Source organism: Ahaetulla prasina, chromosome 7 (genome assembly GCF_028640845.1).
Source record: "Ahaetulla prasina isolate Xishuangbanna chromosome 7, ASM2864084v1, whole genome shotgun sequence".
NCBI lineage: Eukaryota > Metazoa > Chordata > Lepidosauria > Squamata > Colubridae > Ahaetulla > Ahaetulla prasina.
In genome coordinates, this window is record NC_080545.1 from 40,301,433 (window position 1) to 40,326,929 (window position 25,497).

The window sequence follows — 25,497 nt, forward strand, 5'->3', positions numbered from 1 at the left end:
GCTGTACTTTTCCATCCCGGGCCACCCCAATGAAGCTGTTGAAGTGCTGTCCCGGTGTTTGGAAGCCGTACGGGTCTGGATGGGGAGAAACAGGCTCAAGCTTAATCCCTCCAAGACGGAGTGGCTGTGGATGCCGGCATCCCGATTCAGTCAGCTGCAGCTGCAGCTGACTGTTGGAGGCGAGTTACTGGCCCCAAAGGATAGGGTGCGCAACTTAGGTGTCCTCCTGGATGAACAGCTGCCGTTTGAAGATCATTTGACGGCCGTCTCCAGGAGGGCCTTCCACCAGGTTCGCCTGGTTCGGCAGTTGCGCCCCTTCCTTGATCGGGATGCCTTGTGCACAGTCACTCATGCGCTCATTACCTCTCGCTTGGATTATTGTAATGCTCTCTACATGGGGCTCCCCTTGAGGTGCACTTGGAGGCTTCAGTTAGTCCAGAATGCAGCTGCGCGGGTGATTGAGGGAGCTAGGCGTAGCTCCCATGTAACACCGCTCCTGTGCAGGCTGCACTGGCTACCTGTGGCCTTTCGAGTGCACTTTAAGGTTTTGATTACGACCTTTAAAGCGCTCCATGGCTTAGGGCCTGGGTACTTACGGGACCGCCTGCTGTTACCACATGCTTCCCACCGACCTGTACGCTCTCACAGAGAGGGACTTCTCAGGGTGCCGTCCGCCAAACAATTTCGGCTGGCGGCCCCCAGGGGAAGGTCCTTCTCGGTGGGGGCTCCCACACTCTGGAACGAGCTTCCCCCGGGTTTACGCCAAATTCCGGACCTTCGGACCTTTCGTCGCGAACTGAAGACACATCTGTTCATTCGCGCGGGGCTGGCTTGAATTTTATCAATTTTAAATTTTTTATTAATAATTTTAAATGGGGTTTTAGTCTATTATATATTTTAACTTCTTAGGCTAACTATAAAATAAGTTTCTTAATCGTATTTTAAATTGTACATTGTATTACCTGTTTTATTTTGCCTGTACACCGCCCTGAGTCCTTTGGGAGAAGGGCGGTATAAAAATCAAATAAATAAATAAAATAAATAAATAAACAAAAGGCCTTACAATCAAATAAAGAGTTAAGTGAATCAATTGCACATCTGAAAATGGAAATGGAAAAAGCTTCGCTATTTTTAAGATTTCAAAATATACCAGAAGAAAAAGATGAAGACTTGAGAGAGAAAATAGCATAGACATTAGCAGAAGTTTTAGGAAAAGATAAGCTAGAAATAAGAAGAGAATTGGATGAAGTTTACCCCATATACACAAACTAAGCAAGAAGACATAGAAAGGCGAGAGAGGTACATATAAGGTTTATTAAAAGAGCAATAAGAGATGAAATATACAAACAAATAAGAGAGGAACCTATAATATAAAAAGGTAAAGAAATTATAATGTTAAAACAAATACCACGCAGAATAAGAGACCTGTTGCCCGCTCCCCCTGCCGCAGCTGGGCCCCTCTTATCTCCTGCCAGACGCTGATAGTGCTGAAGAATGTCCTGGCATGCCTCCAGCCCCCAGCCCTGGCACCATGCCCAGACAGGCCGAACAAACAAACCTCCCTCCGATAGATGTGTGCCTGTAGCCAGCCACGAGTTGAGATTACCAACAGCTGGAGACGAAACGATGCAATGGATAGACCCACGCTTCCAGAGAATGGAGAGGCGACATCAGCAAAAGGAAGGGAGGGGCAGGCCTGGATAAGTGCTGAGTCATGGAGCCACACCCCATGGCCTATATAAGGAATCTGCTTTCTGGCATTCTTTGAGTCAGGCAAAGTCTAACTTGGATTGCTGAAGTCACTTCCTGGTCTCCTGCCTGCCTTGAGAACTCTGATAGGACTTTGGCAGAGCTGCAGAGGCACGCTTGATACGGACTTCCCCGACCTGGCCGTCAGCGGAGGAGTGGGACATGACAAGACCAGAGAAAACAATACCACTTTCTCACAACACAATTAACAAGATACAAGGTCAGGTTTAAATATTTACTACCAGAAGGCATACTCATAACATGGCAGGCAAAAAAATATAAGATAGACTGTCAGACGTGCCTCCTTTCAAAACTTAAGAAAGAAAAACCCCAACTCCATTGTTTGTAGAGAAAGGTATCTTTTACTAAGAATGAACTGAATGCAATGAAGTAAAGCAAGTTCTGAATAATAGGCATATCTTACACATACATGTCCCCACATAAATCCCACCTCCCTCCAAAAGTCAGACAGTTGGGTCCAATCCACTTCTCCCTCAAACGTCACGTGGAGGTCAACTTCAGATGATGTCATCTCTCTGCTATGCACAACCATTGGCTGCAAGGGTTATCAGTCCGCTTCTTAGGTTTTGAATTCATCAGTTTCGTTTCTGGATCAGTCTCCTCCCCCTCCCACCTATGACAGCCGAAGCAGCTGGCCCACAATTAAAGATACAGTACCCCTTTCCAATGCCTAGCACTAAAGATAGCAATAAACCAATTAACTGAGCAACACAACAATAAAACAATAAAAGCAACATCTGGAGGCTGACATAGACACAATTGAAAAAGCGCAGGATTTCTTTGAACAACACTTGGCATAGGAAGGAGGACAGGAAAGTATGGAGGAACTTGAGAGCAGAAGTCAAGAGGAAGACATACTCGTGGAAATAGAACAAGAAAGAGAAACACAAAAGAGACAAGAAAAAGGAGAAGTAGAAGGAGGAAGAGAGACAAGAAGCACAAAGAGGCAGAACAAATAAAAATTGGGAGAGGCACTTAAGGTGTTTTCCGTAAATATTAATGGTTTAAACATACCAAGAAAGAGAGCTCAAACCTTCAACAAATTAAAAAAAAACAGACGCAGATGTGATATGTTTACAGGAGGTCCACATCAAAAAGGATTACAGAAAATTGTTAGAAAATGTAAAATTAGGGACATTGTACACAACACTAGCACAGAAAAAGAAAGGTGGAATCGCAATATATGTCAAACATAGAATAAAATCAAAGTTAGTATATTCAGATGAGGAGGGTAGAATATTAATGATAGAATTAGAATTGGAACAAAAACAAATTTTACTCACAGCAATATATACCCCAAATAGAAATCAGCATGAATACTTTCAAAAGATACACAATAAATTAATAGATCTGGATTATGAAAATATTTGTTTGATTGGAGATTTTAATGCAATTGTGGAAGTCGAGAAAGATTATAAAAGTAGTAAAAAAAATAAAAAGAAGAAGAGCATATTACCAAAATCATTTTTTAGTATGACCGCAGAATTAAGGCTTCTTAATTAATTAAGACGTTTGGAGACAGACACACAAGCTAGATAAACAGTATACATTTTACTCATATCCACATCAATCCTGTACAAAGATTGATATGGCCTGGATGATGTCAGAGCTAAAAAACGGCATAGAAGAAATTGAAATTGGAATTAGTGATTGGGCAGACCATAATCCAATAATAATAAAATGGAAAGGCCAAAAACAGAAAAAAAAGATGGACGATGAACCAAAAAATATGTAACAACATAGAATATAGAACAATGTTGGCAAAGGAATTGACAGTATTTTTTCACATAAACAAAAAAGAAGACACCTCAACACAGAATTTATGGGATACAACAAAAGCCTATATCCGGGGATTAGGAATCACACATTATTCTAGGAAAAATAAAGAAAGGAAAATACAACATCAAAAATACAAGAAGAATTGCAGAAAATAGAATAAGATTTACAGAAAGACTCACAAAATAAAAGAATAAAAGAAAAATGGAACATTTTAAAACGTAAGAGCAATTTGATAATACAAAAAGAATTGGCACAGAAGATTAGGATGGCAAAACAAAATTATTTTGAAAATGCAAATAAAGCTGGCCGATGGTTAGCGTACAAATTAAAAAAAGAAAAAGAAAAAAGAACAATATAGCAACTCCAGGATGAACATGGAACAATACAGTATAGATGGGAAGAAAAAAAGAAAATAGTACAAAAGTTTTTCACAAAATTATACAATCAGGAATATATAGCAGAAGATAATGTCAGACGATACATAGAGGCAACAAAAATGAATAAAATCACGAAAGAACAAAAAGTAATGTTAAATAGCCCAATAACTGCAATAGAATTGGAAGCAGGATTGAAAAAACAGAAAAATAATAAATCACTAGGACTGGATGGACTGCTGATTGAACTATAAAAATATATGAAAGAGTTGTTACAACTGATATTATTGGAGATTTTCAATGAGGCCTTGGAGGAGGCCAAGATACCAACAACAAGGACGGAAGCAATCATTACCCTCATCCCAAAGGAAGACACTGATTTACAACAAATTCAAAATTACAGACCGATATCTTTATTGAATACAGACTACAAAATATTTGCAACAATAATAGCAGAGAAGATCAAAAAATATTTGAATACATATATACACTCAGACCAGAATGGTTTTCTCACAGGAAGACAGATAAAAAACAATATGAGGATCACAATGAACACCCTGGAATACTATGAAGCCCCCCAGAAAAACAAGCGTCACTGGTTTTCCTTGATGCCCAGAAGGCATTTGATAATTTGAATTGGAAATTTATCAAAACACAAATGAAATATATGGATTTCAGGACTAAATTTGAAAAAATGGTAAATATAATATATACAAAACAAACAGCTAGAGTAATTATAAATGATGAAAAAACAGAAAATATTGAGATAACCAAAGGAATTAAACAAGGGTGTCCACTTTCTCTACTTCTATTTATTTTAGCATTAAAAATATTATTGACAAAAATCAGAGAAGATCAGGAGATAAAAGGCTTAAAAACCAAAAAGGAAGAACACAAGGTTCAAGACTTCGTTGATGATATGGTATTAATTTTGGAAGATCCACTAGAAACTGGCCCCAAATTGATTCAAAAAATTGAGGAATTTGGCAAAGTAATGGGACTCAAGATAAACAAAAATAAATCTAAATTAATACAAAAAATCTCACCCAAAGTCAAAAAAATGAATTGGCAGATAAAATCAAAATAAATATAACCAGGAAAATAAATATTTAGGGATTTGGCTTACAGCAAGGTGCTCGTCAATTAAGGAGGATAATTATGATAAAATACTAAATAATATAAAAAAAAGATTTGGATAATTAGAAAAATCTACAAATTTCATTTTTGGGCAGAACTGCTACGATTAAAATGAATATTTTGCCAAAAATTTTATTTCTGTTCCAAGTGATTCCAATAAAACTAGGGAAAATATTCTTTCAAGAGCTGAATAAATTGATTACTAAATTTATATGGCAAGGGAAAAAAGCTAGGATTAAATTAAAATTATTGCAAAACACGAACGATAAAGGGGTTTGGCTTTACCAGACTGGGAATTATACTACAAAGCATCAATTATCACATGGCTAAAAAACTGGATGGAATTGGAAAATAAAAGAATTCTAGCAATAGCAGGTCACGATTTGCAAGTGGGGTGGCATGCACTCCTTTGGGACAATAAATACAAAACACATAAATATTTTCAAACACACATAATTAGGAATGCTCTGATACAGATTTGGAAAAAAATAAAACAAAAACAAGAATCCCAATGTGGTTATCTCCAACAGAAATAATGAAACACCCAAATTTATTAGACGTAGCAAGATAATTAGATACGAGAAATTAGTAAATGTACAGGGAAATTTGAGAACAAAACACAAATTGGAAAAAGCGATAGGCAGGGAGGTAGATTGGTGGACATACACACAAATGCAATCAAGATACACAGGGGGTAAAAAATCATATGAAATACAAAGAAAGCAGCAAGAACTGGATAAAATTGTACATGGAACAGAGCTAAAATTAATCAGTAAAATATATGAATACCTATTGCGATATAAAATGGAAGATGAGGTGGTTAAAGAAACGATCAAATGGTCAAAAAACTTTGGATACAATATAGAATTGGAGAAATGGGAAAGTGTGGAAAACAAATATAAAAATGACAATGTCGGCGGCATTCAAGGAAAACCAGTTGAAAATGTTTTATAGATGGCACCTTCCACCTGTGAGGCTTGCTAAGATGTACCCGAATAGCTCTACACTATGTTGGAAGTGTAAAAAGATATATGGAACATATTACCATACATGGTGGACATGCCCAACAGCAAAAAAATTCTGGGTTAAAATTAAAAAGAGGCGTGGCCAATGTCGCGATGAAACGGACACGAACCCCAGGAGCTCCGGGGTGAGTTCCAACAATCCCCTCAAAATGGGGGTCCGTTTTGGACCATAACTGACTTGTAGGGTCAGCGAAGAATGAGGGAGCCACCGGAGTGGACGGGGAAGCTGAAAATTCCCTGCAGCTCTGGCTCTTTTCCCTTGACCCAGCAAGGAGGACCGCAGCCATCAACAGCTGCTTGAAGTTGGGGTGGCCACAAGAACGGACAGGAGGAGTAAGCATAATTATTGAATAAGATATTGAAGCTGGGTGAGTTACCACCAGCTCATGAAGACGCATTTAAGGCAAGTTTGCCAATAAGCATTTTAAGAATAACTGTGAACAGCGGCTAATTGAAATGGGAAATGACAATGGAAGGAAATAATTAAAGATACCCAAAACCTGGAAAAAGAGGGTTTGGAACCTACTTTAAGAATTTTAATGAAATAGAAGAAAATATACACTTCAATTATAATTGATTTTGGACAACCCTAAAAGTTTTTTATTGACTATTTTAATAACTACAATCAAGAAGGGGGGGGGAAAGAAAGAAGAAAAAAAATGGAACTGATTAGGATTATAAAAATGGATTTTAAGTGATTTTATTTTAATTCCTCCACTCTCTATAGTTTTGGTTATAAAGGATTATAATGTAACTATTTGCAGGACTGAAAGGAGGCAATAAATTGAAACAAATTGAAACTGGCTGTACACCGCCCTGAGTCCTTCCGGAGAAGGGTGGTATAAAAATCGAATAAATAATAATAATAATAATAAAAAAGGAAAACTTGGCTCCAAAATGGATACTTTGCTAATTGTGGATTGTAACTGCAGTATAAAGACTGACACCTAAAGGCAGAAGAAGAAATGCAGGAGGGGAATGTTCTTTGGGCATTCCAAAGAAATATTCTTGCAGCCAGATGGTTGACCTTTAAGAATTGTAACATTAAAGAATAAACAAGGGAAATAGATAATGTGCCATTTAGGCAAGAATGATGTAACCAGTAAAATTTACATTAATGATTAGAGAATTATAAAAATGTTGAGGAGAGGAGGTTTGGGGCAAACAAGGATTTTAATGAATTAAGAAAATATAGTTTCTGAGCACACCTAGTGAAATTGAAGTACTTGGAGATAAAGCTTTTAATAGAATATTTGAATATGAATATTGTATGAGAAACGGGATAATGTTTGTTCCTTTTTTCTTTTTTCTTTTGATTGTATTATTTTCATGTTTTTTAAGTTAGTTTTTATCTGGAATGGGACTTTTAAATAAGTGATGGGAGACCTTTCAATTAAGGTGAGATTTAAGATAGAAGATTTTTACTTGATTTTTATGTTTCTTCCTTTTTATTTTGTTTTTCATTTTGAGATAGAAGTTAATAACAACAACAACAACAACAACAACGAGTTGGAAGGGACCTTGGAGGCCTTCTAGTCCAACCCCCTGCGAAGGCAGGAAACCCTACACCATCTCAGACAGATGGTTATCCAACATCTTCTTAAAAATTTCCAGTGTTGGGGCATTCACAACTTCTGCAGGCAAGTTGTTCCACTGATTAATTGTTCTAACTGTCAGGAAATTTCTCCTTAATTCTAAGTTGCTTCTTTCCTTGATCAGTTTCCACCCATTGCTTCTTGTTCTAACTTCAGGTGCTTTGGAGAACAGCCCAACTCCGTCTTCTTTGTGGCAACCCCTGAGATATTGGAACATTGCTATCATGTCTCCCCTAGTCCTTCTTTTTATTAAACTAAACATACCGAGTTCCTGCAACCGTTCTTCATATGTTTTAGCCTCGAGTCCTCTAATCATCTTTGCTGCTCTTCTCTGCACTCTTTCTAGAGTCTCAGCATCTTTTTTACATCGTGGCGCCCAAAACTGAATGCAATATTCCAAGTGTGGCCTTACCAAGGCATTATAGAGTGGTATTAACACTTCACGTGATCTTGATTCTATCTGTTCTGTTTCCCTCTCCCATCTTGCGCCATCTTGGTGAGCATGTCCACCACCACCAGCACCGTGGTGAACCCCGAGGACAGCGGCAGGTCTGTCAGGAAATCCATGGAAATCGCCCCCCAGGGTCTGTCAGGAGTCGGCAAGGGCTGGAGGAGACTGGGAGGGGCCCCCGTGGTGGCCTTGGCTTGCCAAGATGTCACGTAGGCATGGACATCGTGCTGCATGCAGGCCACCAGAAGGTCCACGTCACCAGGTTGAGGGTCTAGAAAAACCCGAAATGGCCCACGACAGGGTTGTCGTGGCACTGGGCCAGGACGAAGGGCCAGAGCAGTCCCGTGGGCATGTACAACTGCCCCCGGAACTTGAGCACGTCCTCCTCCAAAGTCCACGGAGACGTGGGGCCCGCCTCCGCTTGCCGATGCTGAGACCAGGCATCTTGGCGCTGTGCCTCCCGCACCCAGGCCCGTAAGTCCATTGGTTCCCGGGCGGCGGCCAAGGCTTCCACCGGCTGCACCGTCCATGGAGGAAGAGGGTCCTGGGTGTTCAGGTACTCTGGCTTATAGGACAGGGTGTCCACCCTCCAGTTGTGGCCACTGGGGATGTAGGCCACATGGAAGTTGAACCGGGGGAAGAACAGCGATCACCGGATCTGCCGCTGGTTCAACTTCCGAGCTGTGGTGAGGTGCTCGAGGTTCCGGTGATCCGTTTGGACCTCCACTTGACGCCGGGCCCCCTCCAGGGGTGCCAAGCCTCAAAAGCGGCCTTGATAGCCAGCAACTCCTTTTCTCAAATGGTGTAGTTGCACTTGGAAGGATTGAGTTTCCGCGAATAGTAAGTGCAGAGAAAAAGAGTGCCACCATCTGCCGGGGCCTGTAGCAGCACCGCTCCGAGGGTGACATTGGAGGTGTCCATCTCCACCACGAAAGGCCGGTGCGGGTCGGGATGTCTCAGGATGGGCTCCATGACAAAGGCTTTCTTGAGAGCCATGAAGGCCTCCTGCTGCGGGGGACCCCACTGGAACAGGACCTTCTTCTGGAGGACCGGGTGAACAGAGCCGTCAGTGTGGCGAAGCCCGGGATGAAGGTCCGGTAGTAATTGGCGAAGCCCAGCAGCCACTGGACATCCTTCACCCGACGCGGGGCTTCCCAGCTGCACAGGGCCTCCACCTTGCGCAGGTCCATGGCGATCCCCTCGGGCGAGAGGATGTGCCCAAGGAACTTGATGGACATCCAGAGGAAGAAGCACTTCTCCAGCTTGGCGTAGAGCTGATGCTCCCGCAGGCACTGCAGAACCAGAAGTGCTGGAGGTGACTTTCCCTGGACTGGGAGTAGATCAGGATGTCATTCAGGTAGATCACCACGAACCGATCCAACATGTCCCGGAACATGTCGTTCATAAAGTGTTGGAAGACAGTGGGAGCGTTGGTCAGCCTGAATGGCATGACCATGTACTCGTAGTATCTGTACCGGGTGCCGAACGCCATCTTCTACTCGTCCCCTTCACGCATCTGCATCAGGTTGTAGGCCTCCCGGAGATCGAGCTTGGTGAAAACCAAGGCCTCCCGCAGCCTGTCCATCAGCTCCGGGATGAGTGGCAGGGGGTAGCAATTCCGCACCATGATGCCGTTCAGCCGGCAGTAATCGCAGCACAGGTGCAAATCTCCCATCTTCTTCTTCACGAAGAGGACCGGGGCCGACAGAGGGGACTTGGAGGGCCAGATGAACCTTCGGGCCAGGTTTTTGTCCAGGATGTCCCTGATGGCGGCCAACTCCGGCTCGGACATGGAGTACAGGTGTCCTGTCGGCAGCGGGGCACCGGGCTGCAGGTCCACGGGGCAATCGTAGGGCTGATGCGAGGGCAAGCGGTCCCCCTCCTTCTCGCTGAAGACATTGGCGAAGTCCCTCAGCTCAGGAGGCATGGCGACGGCCGGGGTGAAGACATCCTGGCCAGCACAGGTGTGGTGGATGCAGGCTCAGGAACGAGATGGCATTCCGTGACCAGGCCACCTGAGGGTCATGAGCCCGCAGCCAGGCCAGACCCAGGATCAAGGGGAAATGGAGGTTCGCCGCCACATAGAACTGCATCGCCTCCTCATGGTCCCCAATGACGAGGTGCAAAGGCTGCGTGGCAAATTTGATGGGGCCGGCCACCAGTTCCCTCTTGTCAATGGTTTCGATGCTCATTGGAGGGTCCATTGGTACCAAGGGGACCTCAAAATGGTCCACAAAGGCCCAGTCCATAAAGTTAGTTGTGGCCCCCGAGTCCACCAGCGTGTGTGCCGGGATCCCCTCTGCCTGGCTGCCCAACCACACCCGGATGTCCAAAATCAGGTGCCGAGGGAGCCCAGGGTCCACTTCCACCACATCTGGTGGTGGCTTGGTCCGTGCCCGACCTAGGGTTTCCCCGAGGCCGGGCCTGCCCCATTTGCCAACTGGTCATGCCAGGATTTGGGGACGGGCGTGCGTGTCCCACTGCGCTTCCTGGGGCATGCGGCGGTGAAATGGCTGGGCTCCCCACAGTACAAACACAAACCCCCTTGCCGCCGTTGGCTCTGCTCCTGGGCCGTCAGGCGCGGTATGGCCGCTCCTAACTCCATGGGCTCCTCTATGGCAGCCACGAAGCACGGGGTGGCCTGGGATGGAGGCGGCACGGTTCGGAGGAGTGTGGCTGTCGGCGACAGTTGCTGGCGGCGACGGGATGGGCGTCTTTGGAGACGGGTGTCGAGATGCAGGCAGAGGGGCACCTGGTTGACGAGGGTCCATGGTGCCTCCACTCAGGCCAGCTCGTCCTGAAGCTCCTCCAAAAGGCCCCACTGGAACGCATCCGCCAGCACCGCGTCGTTCCAGTCTGAAACGTGGCACAGCAGCCAGAATTCGGTGATGTACTCCCAGAGGGGGCGCGGCCCTTGTTGGATCTCTGATAAGTGCCGGGCTGCCATCAGGGCCCAGACGGGGTCCTCATACATAAGGCGCAGTTGCCCCCAGAATCCCTGGTAGTCCGCCAGCAAGGGGCTGTCCTGGAGCACTAAGGGCGTGTCCCACTGAGCAGCCGGGCCAGATAACAGGTTCATGATGAAGGCCACCCTGACGCATCGCCATGTGGGTCTGGCACTGTGCCATGAAGGCTGGGAACATCTCCATCCACCCAGAGAACTTATCTGGCACCAGTACCAGGCTGTGGCGCTGAGGAGGAGGAGGTTGGACTGCTGGCACATTCCCGGCAGCTAGTTGAGCAGTCAGCTGGGTGACTTGCTGTTGCAGCAGCTGGTTGTCAGCTCGTAGCTGCTGCACAATCCGCTCCAGTTACTGCTGATCCATCTTGTGGTGTAGATGGTGATGTGGGAGCCAAGCAAGATGTTGTGTCCCACCCCCCACTCTGACGCACGAGTCTAGGAAGTCTGTAAACAATTTGGCAATGAAGCCTCTGCAGCTTGCCAAGTTCCTCTGAGGTTTCTCAGGGCAGGCAGGAGTCCAAGTTGTGACTTCAGTGATAGGGTCTGGTATCAGCAAACTCGATAAGACTTTGCTTGACTCAAGGTTGGAATGCCAAAAGCAGGTCCTTTATATAGGCTGTGGGGTGTGGCTCCATGACTCAGCATTTATCCAGGCCTGCCCCACCCCTCCTTCTGCTGGCATTGCCTCTCAGATCTCTGGAAGCGAGGGTCCTCCCACTCTGAATTGTCTTCAGCTGGATCTGCTGTCACTAATTCCAGCACCTGGCTGGCTTCCTCTGACAGCTGAGCCAAAGGAACACACGCCGTTGGAGTGAGGTTTATCGGGCTTGTTTGTTCACTCCGGGCATCCTCTCCGGGCATGGGGCCAGGGCCGGGGGCTGGAGGCATGACAGGCCGTTCATCTACATTATCAGACTCGGAGTCTGATAACAGGCCCGGTTGGAGACAGGAGGGGCCCGGCCGAGGAGAGGAGGGAGGACGAGTCACAACAAGATGATGAAAAAAGGCGAAAAGCTTATATATATATATATATATATGTATATAAAATGGCAATGTATGAAAGAAAATGAATAGCTAGAAGGATAGATAGGATAGAAGACAAAAAGAAACAAGAGAGAGTGGGACAAAAAAAAGAAAAGTACAATTAAAAGAAACAAGAGGGGGAATACGGATTTAAATATGAGAAGAATAAGGAAACGAAGCTGATGTAAAGAAGGAATATATGCTTTATGTCAATGTATATTATGTATTATTGTTCTTTTTTGTTAAAATAAATAAATAAATAATTAAAATTTAAAAAAAAAGAAGGACATGCTGTCTCACCTAGCCAAGGGAAAAGTCTACTGAATTAGGCCTCAGAGAAGCATACTACCGAGTCCGCATCAGGGAGGGAGACGAATGGAAAACAGCATTCAACTGCCCCCTAGGGAACTTCCAATTCAAAGTAATGCCCTTCGGACTGCAGTGGCCCCCAGCAGTGTTCATGCAGTTAATAAATCAGCTGCTGCATGAGCTCCTCTATAAGCGGGGGGCTTGTCTACTTGGGCAACATTCTCATTTACACTGAGACCATGAAGGACCACATACCCCTAGTCCGCCCAGTGCTGGAAAAACTTCTGGCGGCAAACCTGTACATCAAGCTGTCGAAATGCGAATTTCACCGCACACGGCTAGACTGCCTGAGCTACCGAGTGTCAAATGAGGGCATGGAGATGGACCCAGTCAAGCTACAAGCCATCCTAGGCTGACAGCCCCTTCTCACCTGCAGACAGCTACAAAGCTTCCTAGGATTCGCAAACAGGCAATTCATCCCCTTCTTCACAAAGATTGTTAAACCCATGACATACCTCCTAACAACAGGGGACCCAGGGATGAAGTCCCACTCAGGACAACCCCTACAGTGGGACTTAATCTGTCAAAAGGCATTCAAAACAGTAAAAAACTTTTTGCAAAGGAACCAGTACTGAAACAACCTGACCCCAAACAACCCTTCATCATCCAAGCAGATGTTAGTGACATGGCAGTGGAAGCAGTGCTACTCCAAAGAAATAGCCAAGGAAAATTACAGCCCTGTGCTTACACCTCCCATAAACTCATGGAGACAGAGAGGTGATGGGCCGCATGGGAAAAAGAGGCTTTTGCAGTAAGATGGGAACTGCTAACCTGCTGGAAGGTGGGGGGAGAGAAACTGTTTGAAGTCTGGACTGACCACAAAAATCTGGAGGCCCTTATTGCCCAAACAACTCCTCTGGGCTCAATACTTCAACCAATTCAACTTCATGCTAAAACACATCCCAGGGGGAGTAATTTCCTAGCTGACAGCCTCTCCCGCATGCCTCAGTACAAATGTGGACAGGAGAAGGTAGTAGATGTCATCATCCCCCCTACCAAACAGCAGCCCAAGTGACCACCAGATGACAATGCTGGGACCAGCTAGACCAACCCGCAAGTGATCTAACCACAAAATTCAAAACAGAACTGCAAGCAGATCCCTGGTTCCATGACAACCAACGTATCTTGACAAAAAGGGAAGATCTAGTGTGGAAGGGGATGAAACTCTATCTCCCAGAGTCCCTACACACCTTAATCCTCCAGAGGAGCCACGATGTCAAATCGGCAGGACATTTTGGGTTCCTAAAGACTTTACATTTAGCACATAGGCAATTCTGGTGGCCCGGAAGAAAGACGTGGGCAGTTACGTAAAAGGTTGCACTGTCTGTGCCACTATGAAACAGCGACCAGAAAAAACCCTTTGTTCTGTCCCCCCCACCTCAGTCCAGGAAACACGTGAGCTGACTCAATTAGCCAGCAATGTAGTCCATGGCAGCTATCAGCTCTGGCAGCAAACCAGCATTCGTCTGCCAAGGTTTCCTTTATCTTCCCAGATGCCGGTGTCACCCAAGCTCATTACTGGAGCAACCAGGAAATCAGGAACAAACAGCAATTCAGGCCAAATGCTCAGTCAAATAGTTCAGCTCAAGTTTTCTCCAGTCAGTTCGTTTGTCCATCACAAAGTAGTAGAGCAGCCCCTCCTGCTTTTATACCCTGTGGGGTGTGGCTCCGTGACTCAGCACTCTCTAGGCCTGCCCCACCCCCTTTTTTGTTGTTCCTGCCTCTCTTGTTTATGAAACCTGGGATCTAACCAGCACTGATTGTCCACAGCTGGGTCTGGAAGCATTGCCTGGGCGGGGGGAGATACAGGAGACAGAGGCCTCGTCACCTCCTCCATCTGGCCTGCCTCCTGGAGCTGAGCCAGAGAGGCCGGCCCTGCAGAGGGGAGCCCTGATGGCCCTTCCCCCTCACTCTCTGAGTCACTCTCTGGCAGGGGGCCAGGCCCAGGGGGGTGGGGGCTGGAGCCACAACACCCTTGGACTGCTGCAACTGGTGGCAGAGCCAACGAGGCCATGGGAGGAAATCACAATGGACTTTATAGTGGAGTTGCCAAAGAGTGGGGGGAACACTGTGATTTGGACTGTGATTCACTTATTCTCCAAGCAGGCACAGGTCATACCCTGCAGTGGACTATCCTCAACCCACCAGCCAGCCAAACTCTTCCTGAAGCACATCTATCGCCTGCATGGAGTGCCACGAAGAGTCATCTCAGACAGAGGGATCCAGTTCACAGCTAAGTTCTGGAGGGAGTTCCTGAGGACCATTGGGTCATCCCAGAGCCTTAGCTCAGCTTTTCATCTGGCCATCAATTGGGGGGGGGCAGAAAATTTGAATGCCATGGTAGAGCAGTGCCGCAGTGCCTGAGGTGTTACATGAATTATCAGCAGTCCAATTGGGCGGATCTCCTGCCTTTTGCTGAGAATAATGCTGTTCACAGTAGCATGGGACTAACTCCGTTCAAAGTATTGAGCAGCATGGACTTCATCCCAATGCCAGAATACCCAAGGGATCCCCCCTCCTCAATCAGGTTGACAGACTGGCTGTCAATGCAAAAAGCAGTATGGGAAAATGTCAAGAAAGCACTAGCTAAAGTGGCGCAAACATAAAAGCAACAGGCAGACAAACACCAAGCCCCAAAATGGCCATTCCAGCTGGGGGAAAAGGTCTACCTCTCCACAAAATACTTGAGGTTAAAACTCCCCAGCAAGAAGCTGGGACCCAAGTTCTTGAGGCCATTCTTCATAGTGAAGTTTATCAACCAGGTCCAGGTGCAATTAAAATAGTCAAAACTGCTGGGGAAGATACACCCAGTATTCCAGAGCAGCCTTTTAAAACCCATGGTCAGGTCAACCCTGAGACCACTATTCCATGAGCCCCCAGACCCAGTGGTCATAGGGGGCCAAACCCATTATGAGGTGCAACACATTCTTGACTCGAGATGGCACAGGAGACAGCTTTAATACCTAATCAAGTAGAAAGGCTACCCCCTATCAGAGGCATCTTGGGTAAAGAGCAGAAACATCCAAGCTGATCGCCTCATAGCTAAATTCCACGAAGACAACCCAACAAAGTCTGTGGGGGTATCACACCCTTGAAATCTATACCTGTACTCAAACTGTTTTTGCTTTGCACAGGTCATCTTCAGGAAGTGAGGAAACTGCAAAGCAAAGCAAAGCAAAACTCACAAAGCATTCCTGACCTGCTCTTGAGTTGCCATAGGCACAGCCTCGCAGCTGCATCAAGGATCTTACACTTCAGTCAAAACCAAGTAAATTCCAGCCGGCAAACATCAAGGCCATCTCCACGGAGATCCACAGTAGTTGGAGGGAATAACTTCTACAACCCACGAAATTGCTTCATTGGGGAATGTGACTAATGACACACCTTGGGGCGAGGTGGAAACAGGGTCAGAGCCAAGTTGCAAATTAAGTAAGGTCAGAGTTGGCTTTACTCGTTCCATGCTGACATGATGCTACTAATTTTTTATTTATTTTATTTATTTTTATTTATTCGAATTTTTATACCGCCCTATCTCCTGAAGGACTCAGGGCGGTGTACAGCCAAATAAAAACATAAGAATAATACAAATAAAAACAACAATTAAAAAACTTATTAATTAGGCCGAAATTAAAATATCACTAAAATAATATAAAACCCCATTAAAACTAAATTTAAAACTAAAAACCCTAGGCTAGCCCTGCGCAAATAAATAGATGTGTCTTAAGCTCGCGGCGGAAGGTTTGGAGGTTGGGAAGTTGGCGCAGCCCTGGGGGAAGCTCGTTCTAGAGGGTGGGAGCCCCCACAGAGAAATAAATAACTGGATTTCTTTTGAAGCTTGGCTTGAGGCTCAGAATTTAATTAGGGCATTGGTCAGAACCCTGATTGCATTGAGGACAGCATCAGGGTTATGTTTGACCTCGGGGGGGCTGGGGTAGGGGTAGGTAGGGTGGGAGTTGCCAGCTTGCTGTCACTGTGATGGCTCAAGTGCTCTGCCAGTGAAAACAGCCTCCTGCAACTCTCTGCCAGAAAAATTGGAGCTCAGGAGGGCAGCGCAGCCCTCCTGAGCTCCATTTTCACTGGCAGAGGCACTGCAGGCCAGTCCTTCGCTGTTTCCAGGGCAGTCCTGTAGGCCAGATCTAAGCACCCTATGGGCTGGATCTGGCCTATGAGGCAGATACCCCTGCTCTAGAATAACTAACATTCCAATCCCGTTCCTAAAGCATTCTATACCTCACATATGCATACAGAGGTAACTTAAATTACAAGAAAGAATGCTTAAAGACTAGCAAGTTGTGCTGTATATTAAAATCTCATAGACCTAACACAAAGCTTTGCCAACTATTAAAGAACGAACCTGGTAGATATCTAAATTTCATGATATATGATTTCTTCTGGACAACTTCCTTTAAGAAAATTTTGATATTCAATGAATCTGCTCACATACTAAACAGTCATAACCAGAAGCCCATTGGAAATAATACATGATAAATATTCCATTTAACTTTAAGTTTGGCTGAACTGCCTACATTTTCTCTTAATGTAACATCTATAAATGTTCATTGTGAACATTTGATACCAAACTCATTAACAATAAAAGTACACTCCATTTCAGTGGTGAAAACCTGAGACAACTGCATAGAAATGAAAAAAAGAAATTACATACTGTAATATGGAACAATGAATATATATATATATATATATATATATATATATATATATATATATATATATATATATATATATATATATATATAAATGTAGGTCTTTGGTTGTTCGGGTTCAGAAAACAAATATATAAAAATATATATATAAAGACTTACGTTGGCATTCCTTGCAGCACTTGCCATCAACATATGCAGGTGCAGAATTAGGAAGACAATCAAAAATTGGGCAAATCAATCTTTCACATTGGATAGTACCATTCTAAAAAACAAAAGCTTATTTTAAATATCATTGCTAGAATCTAGTCTATTAATTTTCCAAATAAATAAAAAAGGGCAGTTGAAGACACAGATTCTTTAAAACATATTATGTCTTATATCCAACAGTAATTATGAAGGAGAAACACATTCTAAGGTGCTTTAGACTTCTGATAAACCATTTCAATTATTCCTAAAGATGTTCCAAATCCTGTTATTTTCAATCAAGATGCTGTATTGTACTGTAATTTGGAAGAGTATTGACTATTATGTTTCAATATGATTTTTCATAAATCAAAGTCTTTCAAATTGTGGTGTAAGTTCCACAAATCAACTATTATATCTATCTTATCTACTTCTGCATCTCTGTCTTTGCATTTCTCTACTCCGTTTGTAAATTGCTAAGAAATAAGTGTGCAGCTATAAAGTTCTTATAAAGCATCTTTTAGATGAGAAGTCAACTAATAATTTGAAAAGATAAAGCACCAGCTCTGAAATGTAAATCTCTTGGAGAGAAGAAAGTAAAACAGAATGTAGACGAGAGTAACCAGCCTCACCAATGGAATCAATGAAAACATCATCGTGTAAATTTATTTGAAATACCCTGTTCTTAAATTATTATTAAAGATTAATAATAAATGCATAATTCTGATAAAATCAAATAGCCAACTTCCTAATCTAGTGAAGTGGGTAGGTTCTACATGAACAATTAACATTCTTTACAACATTAAGACTGCTTCAGTAACACAAAGTAGAAAATCCCAATAATGAACGAATATCTCATGAAGCATTAAATTGTGGTTAACATGTTTTAAACTAAAGACACATAAATGAAGCTACATTTCCTACAGCATAAAATATAATATAATTGTGAACTGATCCTAAAGCTATCTGCTATTTTCAATGTATTCCTTATATCAGTTCTACTGAAGTGAACTTAATTTGTAATACTTATCTCTTTGCTTTATTAACCTTTCATTCAACTTTCTACTTTCTATAAGATTTAATCATATTTTGATATATTCCAACCACATATTTTATTATTCATTGTAACAGAGAAGATCAGACTATTTCCTCAGGCATTTGGTTTAGATAAAAAATTATCCTGTAATCTACAATTTCTTCACTGCAAAAACATATGGACTGACTTGTGTCGGAATGGTCAAAAATTTGGCAACTCCAAATCTCAACCAACAAAGCTGTCTGGAACCCACACTGCATTTCAGACATTAATACAATTGAGCGTGTCCAGAAATATTTTACAAGAAGAGTCCTCCACTCCTCTGATCGCAACAAAATACCTTATATCACCAGACTTGAAATTCTGGATTTAGAAAATTTAGAACTATGCCGCCTTCGGCATCACCTGAGCATAACTGCTACAATGTCCTTCTGTCGAAGACTACTTCAGCTTCAAACTGCCCAAGGAGCTGCTGATCCAATTCTACAGAGGATTTATTGAGTCTGTCATTTGCACCTCTATAACTGTCTGGTTCGGTTCTGCAACCCAACAAGAAAAACACAGACTTCAGAGGATAATTAGAACTGCAGAAAAAATAATTGCTACCAACTTGCCTTCCATTGAGGACCTGTATACTGCACGAATCAAGAAGAGGGCCGTGAAAATATTTGCAGATCCCTCGCATCCTGGACATAAACTGTTTCAACTCCTACCCTCAAAACGACGCTATAGAGCACTGCACACCAGAACAACTAGACACAAGAACAGCTTTTTCCCGAAGGCCATCACTCTGCTAAACAAATAATTCCCTCAACACTGTCAGACTATTTACTGAATCTGCACTACTATTAATCGTTTCATAGTTCCCATCACCAATCTCTTTCCACTTATGACTGTATGACTATAACTTGTTGCTGGCAATCCTTATGATTTATATTGATATATTGACCATCAATTGTGTTGTAAATGTTGTACCTTGATGAACGTATCTTTTCTTTTATGTACACTGAGAGCATATGCACCAAGACAAATTCCTTGTGTGTCCAATCACACTTGGCCAATAAAATTCTATTCTATTCTATTCTATTCAACCACAACAATACATGAGCACACAATAGATTCAAACTTAAAGTGAACTGCTCCAATCTTGATTGTAGAAAATATGACTTCAGTTAAAGAGTTGTTAATGCCTGGATTGCACTACCTAACTCCATGGTCTCATCCCAAAATCCCCAAAACTTTAACCTAAGACTGTCTACTGTTGACCTCATTCCATTCCTAAGAGGTCTGTAAGGGGTGTGCATAAGAGCATCAGCGTGCCTACCATTCCTGTCCTAATGTTCCCTTTGGTTGTATTCATTTTGTGTGGTTATTTCATGCTTATACTTATATATATTGTTGTGTTTGCCAAAATAAATAAATAAATAAAAATAAAAATAAATAGAATGAGTTTCGTTCTGGTAACATTTAACAAATTTGAGTCCCTATTGGTATTTTAATAGTTATACCTTGTACCTAGTATTGTTATTTTGTCTTATTTTTGTTATTGGTTCTTTCAGTCCTACCCAAGTCATGTTGTGAATTGAGAACACATATAAAGGCTATAAATAAACAAACATCAGCCACAGGGCGAACAGGCTGGAAGGGCAATACTTTTGCTTATCCTGATATTTCCCAACATTAGAATGTTATTGACAATTACAGCTCTATTTCATCAAAAGTATTTTAAAAGAGAAAGTACAACTTACATTATAATATAAATAAAATATGTAAAAATTTATACAGATTTATTTTGTTATAGAAAATTATGGAATCTGCAATTTTTTTATGGCCACTCTGATTTCTTTTGCTTTTAAGAGATTTGGTCTGATAATTATTTTTTTATCAAAATATATAAATATTTTTAATACATAATTAGATCCTTGAATTTTTTTAAGTTTACACTCATACCATGCAAGTGCAGTTTTTACAGCCATCTGTCCAAGATTCAAATTCTCTGTAGCTGATGCCCTTCATAGTGCATGTTTTTTCACAATAGCACTGATCCAACTTATTCATCCTCTGCTCAGCTTGGGACAGCTAGATAGACATTTCGCAGAAAGAGATTTGTTAACTACAGAAAGATTTGCCCTCACAAATTAAGCTCACTATGTAATACATCTCAATTAGTCGAAGAATATTGCTAAATGTGAAAACAGACATTTTGATCCTAGCGTGAAACTAAAAATTAAAGCAGTAAGGGAAAGGTTTTAACTTCGTATGATCACTAATTCAAACATGCTGTATTTTCTCTTATGACAAGTATCTAATTCTACATTCAACACTTTAAATTTTGTAGCATGTCCAATTAACTATTAGGAGAGAGTAAAATTATCCTAAACCTTATTGTTTATATTTTAAGAATCAAATACCAAATTGCACAATTATGTGCCAATGTATTGTTTAACTTTTCAGGTGTACTAGGTGTTTCCTATATTTCACACAATATTTTGGAAGAATATTGTTTCTTCTTTATGGAATAATAATCAGAACCCCAACTAATTAACATAGTTTACAGAGATAACTTTTATTAACTTGTTCTCTCTCGCTCTTTTATTACCTTTGCAGATGTTTTGGCTAAAATATCCTGCAACTCCATTATTTTCTGCACAAGACCATGGAAGTCATTACACGTTGGGCATGCTGAAATTACAAACACTGCATTGATCCCATTGCACTTATTTTAAGCAAAAAATTGCAATCTTATATATCTTAAGAAAACCAACTGAACTTAATAGAAATAGCAACTCTATAGACATTTATAAGACTGTCCTTATGAAGGACAATCTACCAAGATTGCATTGAAGAGCAATACATTTTAACAACCAATCTTAGTGTATAAAAAATTAAACAATCAATCATGTGGGATATTGCAGCATAAAATCCAGAGGACTTACTGCGATTAAGATCTGGGCACTGAGAGATAAATCCTTGAGGCATGATAAGAAATTGCACATCTTGCATTATGCCCTGTAGCAAAGTGATAGAAGAAAGTTTATATTCCTGGTCAATATAATATCTCAAAAATATTCTATATAAAACTATCACAGTTTCAGTATACTTTTTTACACCTTCCTGTAAACAAAAACATGTTTTTTATGAAATCATTATTTCTCTATTTTCTTTACTGTAGTATTAGAGGTAGCAATGCATGCACATACCATTACATCTATGCATTTAACCATTTTCAGAGTTTTAAGATTAAATTTCAAGGTGTAATTAATTAGAAAGAGACTACTTGCTGTGAATTCACTGTCACTTTTATTTAGTTGCCAAAAGAAAGGTTTCAAGTGACCTTAAAAGCAATTTAGACATATGGAGTTTAACTGAATTTTGAGACATTCATTAAAATAAAATATGGCAATATAAGTCATAACACCTGTAGGAAGTTAGCACCCACCCCTCTCCTAGGAGAATGAAATATTCTAGGAAATATTAAAAAGGCAAAGTATTATACCTCCCTGGATGAGAAAAGGCAAAAACATGCTTTTGGAAAGCAGCCCCCCACCTTTGTTAATAGCCCCGGAAAGACCGGTGCCAACCTATCTACAAGACAAAAGGCTAGGCCAGTTTATCTACAAAACTATCAGCACATGATAGGATTAGCCCTCACTCAAGATCCAAACCAGGACAAAGCCATTAAGCTATAATAGGAATTGCTCAAAGCCCCCTTCATTACATCACCCAGCAAGATTCAACCAAGCCTGGGTGTTGTGTCTTGCCCGCCCTCAGAGCAGCCGGGGCCTTCTTACCTGCTCCCGAACACTGAGGAATGTATGCCTCCCGGCCCAAGTCCTGGCTCCATGCCCACACAAACTGCAGAAGAAGGAGAATCTCCCGGCCCCAGCCCTGACTCCATGCCCAGGCAAACGGAGCAGCTAGACCCCTCCCCCTCCTCCACAGCATGTGAGCCTGAGGAGGGTTTATTACCAACAGCTGATTGGTGTGACCCTCGCATCAGAAGATTGGATAGGCGGAGGCAACAGAGGGAAGGGAGGGGCAGGCCTTAATGAGTGCTGAGTCATGGAGCCACATCCCATGGCCTATATAAAGGATCTACTTTCTGGCAGTCTCTGAGTCAGGCAAAAGTCGAACTTATCTTGCTGAAGTCACTTACTGGTCTCCTGCCTGCTCTGAGGACTTTGCTAGGACTTTGGGCAGAGCTGCAGAGGCAAGCCTGATTCGGATTTCCCTGACCCAGCTGTCAGCGGAGGAGTGGGAGACGACACTGGGACTCAAGACAACCTTCAAAGTTACCCCAGCATGGCCCCTTGAGAGCGGCAACCAATCAGAATACATTTCTTTCACAGCAACGGGAAGCAAGTTCAAAGCTCCCTCCCTCACTCCCTCCATCCATCCATCCCTCTCTCTCTCTCTCTATATATATATATATATGTATAAAATCAATCAAGATGTAACAACACAGCCAACCAACCCACTTACAGCAACAAAGGCAACACTCCCCACCTCCCCACCAGTATTTATAGAGAGACAGCAGCTCCAACCATGCTTTGCTGGCACAAGCACAAAGCCGTAAGCACCAGTCTGAAGATGATGAGTGAGACCTCGTCGGAACATCATCAAGATACTTTCAACCTTACATGAGAAAAGACCCGAATACGCCAAGACCTACATACCTATACCCATGAAAATCTACAAATATATATATATATATATCTCACCTCTATGGGGAGGAAACCTTCCTACTGACCAGGACCTACGAGAAACTCTAAGTCCAAAGAGCTACCATCTCATGTGACCACACATTCCTACGCAACTGCCAAGACAAAAACATGATCCCCACATGCTTCCAACTAAAATTCCGCTCTAAAACCTCAGCCACTGGTTGGTGGAGTTGATATTTGCAGATTAATTGATTGTTTTGTAGTATCCTGTGTGGGTGTGGTCCTGGTTGTGTGCCCATTAATCTTTGTAGGTCAGTACATGTGTGGGGAAAAATCCCGGTTGCTGGGGATTCCCATCGAATTTGATGCCAAAAGGGGCCCCCTTCTGTTCTAAGGGTGAAAGCCTCCTCTCGTTGAGTCACAAGATTTGCTTTCGATTGAGATGTCTCCTGGATGAATCTTCCATGGTGGAAATGGGTTCATCAATAGCCCCCATGGTTTCAGACAATGCCCCCTGGGGTTGGGGATCCTTTTCATTCATTGGTAGTCACCTTTTGTACTCCTAACTGTCCTACAGAGCAACCCTGAGCATCCTGGATGCCTCTCTCATGAGGTTTATGGCTTCCCTCAGGAGTTGGTTGGGGCAGTCTGGGGCTCCTTCCAGTTCATCATTGTTGTTGAACAGTCTCCCATCTCCTGCTTCCAACCAGGTTATTGGTTCCCACAGGTGAGGGTGACATCTTTGGTTCAGTCTTCCAACTTTGCAACACCGATGGACCACCTCTGCTTGGCAGCAGTGCTTGAAGCAATATTGTCCTCAACTCAGGCAATTGAGATTTTGGGGGTTGGATCCCCCAGTCTTCATCATCTTTGTGGTCACTGCCCTGGGCAGACATGGTGTGCACGGTCCACACGGTAGGACTGTTACTTCTCTGGGTTGACCAGTTTGCAATTCTTGCCTAATCCAAGCTCTTGCCTCTCCAATCTTCCCAATAAAGCAGGACTCTTGAAACTGCAGTTGTTCCAAAAGAAGCTTTTATTGAAAGGTTTGTGATAACAAGAGATCTAGGCAAGAACTGAAGCTTTTCACTTAAAACCAGCTATTTAAATAACTCTATTCCTTTCCCCCCTTCCTCCCACCAAAATGCCAGCATCCCTGTAGAAATATCTGGGACCTGACAGATAGACAGATATTTCCATCTCGGCAGAGAATTGGCAACATCACAAAAGAGCAATACTTAAAAAAACTGTTTGCATTTACATATGGTAAACATAAGAACAATTTTTTTCTGTAAATTAACTTAAAACGTTCCTTCATAACCTTGGCCTTTTCTTAAAAGTACAGAGAGAAAAGAAACAAAAACAGTTCTCTTTACTCTGTTCTGCTGGCCAGACAAACTCAGAGTAGAGACATTTTCTTTTCTTTAACTTTCATTTTTTTCCTAACAATTTAAAATTCTTGTTTCTAGGGATCAGAGACACTTAATGTCAGGCCTGGAAACCATATTAGACTTTAGGGTTCCAGACGCTGCCACATTTTTCCCCTGAGGGGAGGAAGGGGGGCTGAGGGGTATGGTAACATTCTTCAAGCGGTCAAGGTCGGATGGTGTTCACATCTGCAGGAGGAGTGGCGAGAAGATATTCGAATGAACTGGGAGAACGTGGGACCATGTGACCATCAAAGGGGTCAGGGGGGTGGGACTCTTGGGGTTTGTATAACTGGGGAAAGAATCCGGAAGTTCAGTTTTGGAATTTCACTCATCGTGTGCCAGTTTCCTCATGCTAGTAAAGAACTCTGGAAAACAATGGCTTCTGAGGTTTTTTTAATGCAGAAGGGGTTTTTCTGGAACCTTGACATTATTCCAAAACTCTTAACTTTCTTTTGCTAACGGTACCCTCTCCTCCGCTCAGAGGGGGCCCGTTAGGGGGGTGCTGGGCCCCAGTCTCCGCAACCTCCAAAACGGTGCAAAGACCCAGCGAAGATGGAAGAGCAGCAAGCTGAAATCACCTACTTCCCATCGGAAGATATGACTCAAAAACCCGAAGTGGTAGAGCCTGCTTGTCAGCTTGGAGCACGGCCCAAAAACTCTGATTCATGGGTAAGCTGTCGTTCGGGAGAAAACATTTCCCTGGGGCGGAATGGAGAGCCCCCTCCCTCTTCTCAACCTCACTGGAGGACAGTAAAACCCGGAGAATCGGGAGAGTCACTGGATTGGGACCTGAGAAACCCCCTGAAATCCCAGTCCCTATTAGACCTCCCTGAAACTTTTGAGCGTTTGGAAGTGAGGCCTCGTATAAGCTCAGCTCACCCACCTCGAGAGCCTTTAGCTCAGCCTAAATTCACCTTCCCTCCCACCAGAGAGGGAGAAATTACTGAAGCTCAAAGCCGTTCCGATGAACGCAGGAGGACCTCCCTTCCCTCCTTCAGACGGCAGGGAGTTCAGGCAGCACCAGGGGCTTAGGGGGAA

At 43.1% G+C, this 25,497-nt stretch overlaps 1 protein-coding gene across 2 annotated transcripts in view; it reads right to left on the reverse strand.

Moving 5' to 3' along the window:
- The window catches only part of NELL2 (neural EGFL like 2), a 551,557-nt gene that overhangs the window by 341,847 nt on the left and 184,213 nt on the right, over nucleotides 1–25,497 (reverse strand). For both annotated transcript variants that reach the window (XM_058191222.1, XM_058191220.1), the window contains exons 6-9: nucleotides 21,302–21,374; nucleotides 20,965–21,047; nucleotides 20,316–20,444; nucleotides 17,306–17,408 (exon numbers count right to left, since the gene is read on the reverse strand). In XM_058191222.1, coding sequence (XP_058047205.1) covers nucleotides 17,306–17,408; nucleotides 20,316–20,444; nucleotides 20,965–21,047; nucleotides 21,302–21,374 — 388 coding nt within the window. The remainder of the gene's footprint in view (nucleotides 1–17,305; nucleotides 17,409–20,315; nucleotides 20,445–20,964; nucleotides 21,048–21,301; nucleotides 21,375–25,497) is intronic.